This window comes from Nematolebias whitei, chromosome 6 (assembly GCF_014905685.2).
Source record: "Nematolebias whitei isolate Nwh7 chromosome 6, NemWhi1, whole genome shotgun sequence".
Classification (NCBI taxonomy): Eukaryota; Metazoa; Chordata; class Actinopteri; order Cyprinodontiformes; family Rivulidae; genus Nematolebias; species Nematolebias whitei.
Window position 1 is genome coordinate 33,187,666 of NC_056503.1, and position 10,638 is coordinate 33,198,303.

Consider the following 10,638-nt stretch of genomic DNA (forward strand, 5'->3'; position numbering starts at 1 on the left):
ATATATATATATATAGGTTATTAAAAAAAAAAAAAAAAAGCTTTTCAAGAGTTAAAATGTTTGAAATAGAGATAAAAGCTTATTATTGGACTGTATTTTGCAAATGGAAGCCCTGTGGGACAGTAAAAGTTGATCATTTTCCTGTTCATAAATATATTCCTAGATATTTCTCTGACCTTCTATAATGGCTGTGTCATACCCAGTTAAAGGCATGTCTGACATGCAGATAAGCTTTTGCTTGTTTTAGATCTTTGTGTGAAACATTTCTTCTTCGGCTGCAGTTTTCCTTGCTGATCATGGGTCTTTTTTATTTTTACTTTTTGTTCTTCTGCCTCTTAGTGGGTAAAATGGTTAATTGCAGAATTATTTTGTTGTTTTTGCCACTATAGAAATACATTTGTTTCCCAGTTTATCCATCTATCTATTAAACATCTATTTAAACAAACATACATAAAGTGAATATAATATTAATTAAAACAAACCGCCTCTAAAGCAGAACTTAAACAAAACCTTATGTTGTTTATTTCTTAACTTGATATCTTAAGTATTTACAGTAGACCTTTTGCGGTAATATTTAATTAATTATTTATGCTTTAAAGTAGAGATTATTTAAAGATGTAACAACTTGCTCAAAAAATGTCAAATCCATTATGAAACAAGCTATTATTATTATTTGTATGTTAAGAAGGTCATTATGATCCAGACCCATTTTCTGAAAAACAAATTTAACCCTTCATTCCAAAAAATAAATAAATAAAAACTTTCACAGTTTAATGGATTTAATAAAAACTAAAAAAAGTTTTATGGTTTATTTCCATGGTTGCTATCTTTATAGGTGATGCTATAAATGTAGTTGTTGTGGTAAAAACAACTTTGTTTAGATTAATTTTGTGATAAAGAATCTTCATCAAACCACATTCTCACTTTTCAGCCACTGATCATTAAGGATTTTGCTGTCAAAATAAAACAAAAAACTAACTAAATAGACAGCTGAGGAAAGGCCGGATTAACCACTTTAGGAGATTTAGGCCATTTGACACATTTAGAATGAGCAGAAGTCATTATGGTTTTATGATTTATATTAGGAGGTTTCTTGAAGGAATCTTTGTTATAATCAGTAAACCCTGTCACAAACATTCATTGATAATCTTATTTCATTTGAAGTCAACTAAGTTACAGATATTTAATTTTAATTTGGGCATCAAATTTGGGACCCTGTGTACATAATTTCGCTCCACCACATGTACCACATAAGGTGCGAATGACAATAAAGAAACTCTGACTCTGACTCTGAAATCATCACCTTTGAATATATAATATTTTTAATTCATTGATTCAGCTGTTGGTCAGGCTACTTCTTGTTGTGCCATTAGCTATAAAATAGTTACTGAATCAAGTGTTTACTTCCATCCATCCGCGGGGGTAGCAGCCTAAGTGGGGAGGCCCAGACTTCCCTCTCCCCAGCCACTTGGACCAGCTCCTCCAGGGGAATCCCAAGGCATTCCAAGTGTTTACTTATGTAGGTAAAACTAGATGTTAAACAACCATTAAAATACACCAGAATGCAGGAAATGGCATCTACTTTATTCAAAATTTTCTGGGGGAGGACCCCCAGACCCCCCCATCAGCAACAGCTTGTTTTCTTATAAACAAAACTCTGTTAAGCTACCATCATTTTCAATGACGTCTTGACATGAAGCCTTAAAACCATTTTGATTGGCTTCACTAATGTGCATCCATGACATCTTTCTGACTTTCTAACTCAACCAACCATCCTGTTGGGAGGAACTGCTAGTTCTTTCCTCCTCGAGGAATCTGGTATGATTTGCACACAACCTAAGCCTGTGCAAAACCCTAGGGGGGAGACTACATGGTTTGTGTAATTTCCATTAATGCCATTTAAAATGTCTCATAATTCTCAGCTACAGGGTCATCTGTCAGCGGATTTAATCTGAGGGTGACAAACGGCCCTACGGTGGCTGCAGTCCCTGCTCTGACCGCGCTGTAGCTCATTAATTTCCTGCCCAAATATCAGCTTCTGTCATGACCCTCAGAGAGTGGGCTGGAGCCAGATCATATTTCATTATTAGATTGATCAAACCCACATGCAGACTCAATTATAAATCATGTGGAAGGTGACATTAATCCTGCAGAAATAGTTTGCAGATGTCCTATAACCCATGTTTTAGTTGTTGCAGAGTGTGAGAAAGTCAATTTATTTTAGATTTACATATATTTTTCTCTTCAGTGAGTTATTTAAAAGGTGATGTGCTGTACTTTGGAGGAATCTTAAACTTAGTTTGGCTTAAGTGTAATCAAACATCTTTTCTCCAGTTTTGTAAGAATGTTTTGCCGGTCAGCATACATAAAAGAAAGATGTAGCACCATCTTTATCTTAAGATGTTGGGCCCGGTGCTTAATTTGAGCTGGATCCTGCTGGAACAAGATCTGGGAACTCTTTTATTTTGACAGGGTGCGTTCCGGTAACTGTTTGTTTGGATTCGGTAATGCTTAGGCGTACTAATAATAAAGTTATGAACAAATATATGGGATTATTATTATTACAAATATTATTATAATTATCACAAATTATTATTATTACAAATAAAGGGATAAGGGACCACTCTAAGGGATTTTAAACAACTGTTAAGTTCACTACAAAAAACCATTGCAGACATGTTCCTGGTCTTAGTATTTTACTTCGCTTCATAGTGTAAATGTTTTTGTTTCATTTTTATATATTTCTTTTATTTACTTTTCATTTTATATGCTTTTATGTGATTGTCTATTGTTGTCTGTACATCATCTGTGTTCTTTGTTTAAAATAGATCTCTCTCATAAATGAGTCCTCGAGAGTGAGACTAACCTGTATAATAAAGGTTGAATGAATGAGCAAATATAACTGCCTTGAATGAATAAAACTTATATTGGATATGTAAACTGAAAATATTTACATAAACACTAGTTTTAAACACAACAGCGACTTCTTAATATCACATAGGATCTGCCTCTTCAAGTAAGTATTTCCACCTCTACCCTTAAATAAAAATCTCCACCCCTAAAAGAGTGGTGGGGGTGACTACCTGGAGGTTTCACATGTGGAGTCGGACAGTGAATTCAGAGAAGAGTCGGCTCTGAACGTAAGGGGGAGGGGGGCAGGATGCTTGACAGAAGCGGAGTGTTTACAAATGTAGATAAAGGTAGATGTTAACAACCCATTAAAATACAACAAAATGCAGGAAATCACTTCTACTTTATTCAAAATTTTCTGGGGGAGGACCCATTCCCGCCCAGCCGGCCAGTCCGCCTGCTATTTGTTCCAACATCAATTGGTTTACAAGTCCTGGTTAGGCCCATGAGGGTGTTTCTTCAATGCTGAAACATCAGTGGCTGCTAGGGTGTGGCTCTGGTACCAGCCCAGATTGAAAAAAGTTGTGGATTTTCGTAGCAGCACGATATTCATGCTGCTGTTCGGCATATTGTTTTTGTACTACTAGTGCTTAGCGTATTTCTAGTCTAAAGTTTTTTTTAGTTCATATCTTAGACATTATTACTGTTTTTCTTTTACATTTTATACTTTTGTTGGATGTAACAGGGACACAGTGTACACAGTTTCGTTCCACCACATGTACCACATGTGGTGTGAATGACAAATAAAGGAACTTTGACTTTGAAACAACTAGCTTCTGTCATGAGGTAAAAACAGAATACATTAGTTATTTTAGTTATTTCTATTAGAGTGCTAGTGGTCCTTCAGAAAAAAAAGGAACATTTTTGTCGAGATATGTTTGAAGTAAAACTATCTTCTCTCAAAATTCACATTTAAGAAAACAATAAATGACGCCAAAGTAGCCCCTTCATCCTGTATGTGCTGCTGATTGTTGGTCCATTTATTGATAATTGGCAAATGACTCAGGTACTCATCACCAACTTTGTTGAATAAGAAAAACAAAATCATGTTTTGTTGAACTCACAGGTTTAAAGTCTACAAATGTGAAACATACATTAGCAGTACAACAAATTTTAACACATAAATAAAATATATCAAAGAAGTAATTGTCCCAAATAATAAAACACAGAGTTAGAAGTGTTCAGTGAGCATTTGTTCAATAAACATAGTTGTTAGCATTATCCAAATTAATTATTGTTTCATTTTTTGGATTCAGTTGGCCTGTTTCATGGCAGACAAACATTTGGATTTAACAGAACTGCACGAGCACAGTTATATTAATGAAGACTGCAATACATTTATACAAACTGGTTTTGTAGAAAATGTACACATGCAGAAATTGTAAATGGAATGCAGCCCCTTTTAACAAGCTAGTGCTTGTGCTCATTTTTTTATTCAGTCAAAATGTCTTAAAATAGACTAAATGACTGCATGCAATAAAATACGTCAAAAGAGATATATGGTTTTACTATTTTAGTTAGGCACATTAAAGCATACATGCTTTTTCAAGTATTGCACCTAAATACAAATATATTTAGTCTATTTTCAATTTATGCTCCACTACAAGTAGGAAAGAAATAGCTTTAAAAAATTTTGATGTGACTATTAACTAATTAAATTAATTAATTAATTAATTAACTAATTGGGGGAGTGGTGGCACAGAGGTTAGAAGATGGGCTTGTGATCGTAAAGTCGCAGGTTCACCTCCCGGTACCGTCAACATGGAAATGTGGGTGGAAAAGGTGAAACACCCACACCTGCCTCCACCCTCATTCACCCCACTCTGGGCCCCTGAGCAAGGCCCTTAACCCCCACCATCCGCTCCCTAAACAGGTCTCTCTTGAAAATGAGTTCTCATGGATCAATGGGACTACATGTATAAATAAAGGGTAAATGAAAAAAAAAAATCAGTTGCTATTTTGTTACCGGTACATTGAAAACTCAAAGGTAACTCGTTAGAAACATGTACCAAAGATTTATGTCTGAAAAATAACGACAGACTGGTGGTCTAATGTAAAATGATAATGATGAATCTGTCTCTTCCACATTTGTTTAAAATTGTTAGGGAATTTTGGGTAAAAGGTTATAAATGTTTTTAACTACTATGGCTGATAATGTTAACTCTGCCCATGATCCATATTGGGGCAGCAGAGAGCTGAATGAGGCTGCAAGCATGCAGCTCTTGCTCCAAAGACGCCTCCGAGTCTGTGAGCACGGCTGAACTGTTAAGAGTATAAAAACAAGCTTCACAGATGGCTCATGGCAGATTCTCGTGACTGGTCTTAATGTGTGTATACTTCATGTAAATCTATGTAAACTGTCATGAAAATCTGACCTTGCAAGTAAATACTGGTTAAAAATCTTCTGTTGTCAAGTGAAGTTCCTTTTGAGTAAGTATGTAAAGTGAGAATATTTTTCTCCAACAAAAATGTCATCAAAAATTCTGTTTTACCACATTTTAGACGTACATTTACAGATATAGATTACACTGAATGTTTGATTGACTCATCTCTTCATGTGCTCCATCATATAAATGACCTATATACAATTGTAATGCAAAAAATAGACATTCAATTAATACTATTAAATAAGACACAATACACATTAATAAGCAATACTAAAAATATTACTACTACTGTTGGTCAATAAACTGATCTAAACTGCTACTTTTGCATAATTTCATCCCCTGCCACTCCGTTCAGTACGGATAAATAAACACAAGAATGTTTGTGCTGACAGAACTTGCAGAGTCAAGCACACGTTCAGCAAAGGGAAAATGCAGTTTGCACCAGATTAGACAGCAGGAAGTGGAAAATGACAGAGTGGATAGCTAAGGAAATGTTTCGGATGAGTAAGCAAACACTGTGCAGAAATGCTTAGTAAATGCAAAAATAATGGACAATATGTGCATCAGACCTAATGACCTCCACCAAACCTGTGTGTGTTTAAATAGCATTGTCTGTTCATCAGAACTTATTTTGTTGCAAGCACCATAAACTGTTGTTCAGGCTCATCCTGAAGTCTCTGATATGTATCGTTTGGACATGTTATTAAGTGACAGTCTGATACTGTGCTCCATTTGAGACGAATCCGCTTGTGTTGATGTTGATTTGAAAGAGTCCAGAGCAGTTTTGCAGAAAGTGGTTGTCAGTCTTCTCCTGAACACCTTGCACAGGAAGACATAAATCAGTGGGTCGAGGCAAACATTAGTGGTAGACAGCCACAGTGTGGTTTCCTTGGCGATATATAATGCATTCTCTGCTTGGCAGTGACTTGATGTGCTGCGGGTTTGAGTCAGAGTGTAAGGAACGCGAACAAAGTGGTACGGGGCGAAGCAGATAAAAAACACCCCCACGACTACGAACACCTTCGCTTTGGTTCTTCGACTTGCAGCCTGGTATCTGCTCTTGGAGGCTTTGTAGGACTCGTAGACCTTCTTGCTGATCAATGTGTAGCAAACGAGCATCAAGGCAAACGTGCCCCAAAATACAACCTACAAGTGAACAGAAACAGCCATGAAGCAAAACAGAAAACTGAAGCCAAATTTGATCACACGTCTTAATGGAGGGATTATAATGGGATTAATAAATCTTAATGCATCCATGATAATAACCCAAAAGAAACAAAATATTTTGAGCTATACAGTAAAATATAACACTTTTCATTCAAACAAATTATGGAAACTTTTTTGGTTTTTGGACCTGAGCATCTTACAAATACATTTTTCAATTTTTCGCCCTCCTTAGATGGCATTTATCTGTCCTCCAGCTATAATGTTAAAAATCTTGGTGTTATTTTTGATCAGGACATGTCTTTTATCCCCCACATTAAAAACGTTACTTGAACTGCCTTCTTCCACCTGCGTAATATCACTAAAATTAAAAACATTTAAAAATGATGCAGAAAAACTGTTTCATGCATTTGTCACATCTAGACTGGACTATTGCAATGGTTTATTATCTGGGTGTCCAAATACTTCCTTAAAACATCTTCAGTTGATCCAAAATGCTGCTGCCAGAGTCTTAACTGGAGTTAGTGGGAGAGATCATATTTCTCCAGTTTTACCTTCTCTCCACTGGCTCCCTGTCAAGTCCAGAATTGAATTCAAAATCTTACTTCTAACCTACAAAGCTCTCAACCTGGCTCCATCTTATATTACAGATCGTATTGTTCCATATTTTCCTAACAGAGCACTTCGCTCTCAGGCTGCAGGTTTACTTGTGGTTCCTAGAATTTACAAAAACAGAATGGGAGGCAGATCTTTCAGTTATCAGGCTCCTCTCTTGTGGAACCAACTTCCAATCTCTGTCCGTGAGGCTGACACATTGTCCAGTTTTAAAACTAGGCTGAAGACTTTCCTTTTTGCTAAATCCTATAGTTAGGGTCGGCTTGGGTTTCCTGAGCTGTCCCTTAGTTATGCTGCTATATGCTTAGACTGCTGGAGGACAAACTGACCACACTTTTTTCGCTATGCTTTTCTTTACTTACTCTGTTCAACCTGGTTTGTATTTGTAATTATTTTTTCTATCCTTAAGGCTGTTTTTTTGTCTCTCAGGTACATCTGGACCTACCATTCTGTGTTCTTCTGTCTCTCCTTCCTGTCCTCTCAAACCCGCCGGTCAAAGCAGATGGCCGCTTGTCCTGAACCTGGTTATGCTGGAGGTTTCTTCCTTTTAAAAGGGAGTTTTTTATTTCCACTGTTGCCACTGTGCTTGCTCAGGATGGGAGACTGCGACGAAGCCAAGATTCAACTTGTCTGCTGGATTCCTTAGATAGAGAGCTTTACTAATTGGCTTTTATGTATGTGAATCTTTCTGTAAAGTGCCCTGAGACAACTTTGTTGTGATATGGTGCTATATAAATAAACTGAATTGAATTGGAAACTGAATGAACAAAAGGAGTCAAAATATTGAGTACAGTGACATAAGATATTTTGTAGTGGATAGACACTTGTTAGAGCTATCTTACGTGCTTTCGTCAGTGTTTCAACAACTTTGTTTTTGGTTACATTGCAGAGTGTGTTGGTTTTTTCAACAGAGGATGTTGCTCCAAATGGTGCAACCCAGCATAATGTCTAGCTTGGCTGCATCTGTTGAAACAGAAGCTAAATAATTTCCAAACTCTAGATTTTAATGCAGAAGGTGATGTTTGTATGTCACCTCATATTATATGCCATAAAGCCATCAGTACCTATAACATCTCTTAATGAAATGAGGATAACGAGTTACAACAACAAAAACTTTCCCTTTGGGATTAATAAAGTATTTTTGAAACTCTCAAGGTGCTGCTGCACCACTGTAATACAAAGATCTTCCTTTAGTTGAGCCTTACAGGTGGTCAGTATTACCATAAAATAATCATCAATTTTTGACACTAGTCGATTTAGAATTTTTCATATCTGCATTGCAATGCATAGAAAAATAGATTACAGCCGCAGCCCATGATGAAGAGCACTCAACCAGAGTAATTATCTGATGGAAAAGCACAACAATGTAAAAAAAAAAAAAAGGAATGTTATTGACAACAAACCAAAAACACCCTTTGTCTTCTATGCATATGTGTGTGCAATGCAAACATGACAGTGGTATAAAGGTTTGTGAACAAGTGTTTGCAAAAATACTATGAACGTGGAGTTGCGTCAGAGACACAGTTTTCTATACTGCTCTGGTTTGGTCCTGCTCAGACTAGCCGTTTTCTTGTCTGGTCAGAGTTAGGCCCTGTTTACACGACAATGATCCATTGAAAATTGAAAAAAATCCCCCATTTCTATTAACACATTCACATGAAAACGTTCTAATTACAATCTCTGTTTACACAGCAACTGTAGACGTGGAAAAGGTGTAATTCCCTCGCCACGCCACTAGTTGGTGCTATGTTCTTTGAAATTTGAATCTCTAAGCGCATTAAAAAAAAGTTCTAAATCTTCTAACATTTCTCTCATGAGAAAACCACCCAGGGGGTGTCCAAACTGAAATCAGTCCAGGGGAATTAGATTTATAGATTTACAAGACAGGCAGCACGGTGGCACAACTGGTAGAGCTGCTGCCTATTTAGAAGACTCAGAAGCACAAACAATACTCTGGTATCCAACATTGTCAATAGTTTCTTCTTCTGTGGATTGCAGGAAGCCATTATGTTTTGCATCATATTGCACATGAAACAGGGATTCCCTGACAGAAAATATCTATTTTTTTTCTGTTTGCACGACAACGGAAATGGGGACATTTTTGAACCATTGCACTCAGGAACCTGTTCTCAAATTGTGCCGTTGTCAGAGAAAACATTGCTATTTTTGTATAAATGAACATCACAAATGCAACAAAACTCTTCCATTTTCACCAGAAATCATTTTCGTGTAAACAGGGCCTTAATCTCTGTTTTGCCAAACAAGAGCTATCTACAACAGGCACAACATTAATTGTTCATAACTTTCACAGAACTTAACTTAAAAATGAAATCTGATTATTATTTTTTTTACTTTGAAGAAATTGTTTGTTTGAAAAACTAGTTATAAATTTATGACACGTAAAATAGTTTCATTTATCAGTTGTAACCTAAACTTTGAATAGCTACCTGACAGAAGTAGTTGAATCCCTCATGCCACTTCAGACCAGCGGTGCCCTTCATGGAGGAGCACCTGAGTCTGTTGTTTCCAGAGACTTTTGGTGGCTGATCACTGAGAATAACGTTGGGTAGAGCCAACGATAACATTATCACCCAAACAGCTGCACTCAGAATCTGTCCAACACGAACCCGCTGCAGAAAACACTTCTCAAAGGGCTTGACAATCTTCAGGTACCGGTCCAAGCTGATGAGGCCCAGCAACAAAATGCTGATGTACATGGTGATGTAGAAGAGGACACTGGAGTATCTGCAGGAAAAGGCACGTAGATGCGAGGAACCCACACCAGCATCGCTCAAGGCTTTAACAGGGATGGTCAAGGTCATCAGCAAATCAGCCACTACCTGTTATTGAAGCACAAGCACACCTTGTTTTTGTCAGTTTTCACATTTGCTTTATGTGAAACCTTATTCAGTGACTTACCACATTTTTTAGAAAGACCACAAATGTTGAATTACTGGGAATTTTGAAGAAGATCCATGCAGCAAGGGAGTTCATTATCAAGGCGACCAAGCAAAGGATGCTGTATAGACCAGGGAAAACCACTCCTGTTACACTGGTGTCTCTGATACACTTAATGGAGGTGTTGGGCAGTGTGCTGTTCATCTTCCTATCTTAAGTGGACCTTTAAATGGAATACATAAAACACATTTAGAAACAAGTTGTGAAGAGGCGACTTGTAAAGGTGTTAACATGACATTTGTCTCGTTGCAATTTAATGTTTTGTCAGGAAACACTGCATTGCTCAACAGAACACGGTCCTCCAACAGAAATGGGACTTCTTCCAGATAGCAGGTTCTTTTACACAAGAAAAAAAAACATAGACACTACAAAAATAGTACAAGTTGTTGCTGACCAAAGTAACTAAAACTGATGGAGAAGTGATTTGCATATTGCATTTTTACTTGTATTTTCCAGAAATGTAAATCAGGAATGAATTATCCTGGAGACTGAACTGGTAGACTGAACTGGTAACTCTTTGGAAATGCATGTCTGCATGTTCACTCTCACATAAATAAGTATATGAACCAAAAAAAATGCAAGATGGCTAAGGCTAAATTTATAT

The 10,638-nt window shown here is 36.8% G+C and overlaps 1 protein-coding gene across 1 annotated transcript; it reads right to left on the reverse strand.

Annotated features, from left to right (window-relative positions):
* Positions 1-5,960: 5,960 nt before the first annotated feature.
* On the reverse strand, positions 5,961-10,178 carry LOC119411281 (P2Y purinoceptor 13-like). Its single transcript, XM_037678217.1, has 3 exons — positions 9,996-10,178; positions 9,524-9,916; positions 5,961-6,443 (listed from the first exon to the last, which is right to left on the reverse strand). Exons 1-3 carry the CDS (start codon positions 10,176-10,178, stop codon positions 5,961-5,963), a joined length of 1,059 nt encoding a protein of 352 aa, XP_037534145.1.
* Positions 10,179-10,638: the final 460 nt, after the last annotated feature.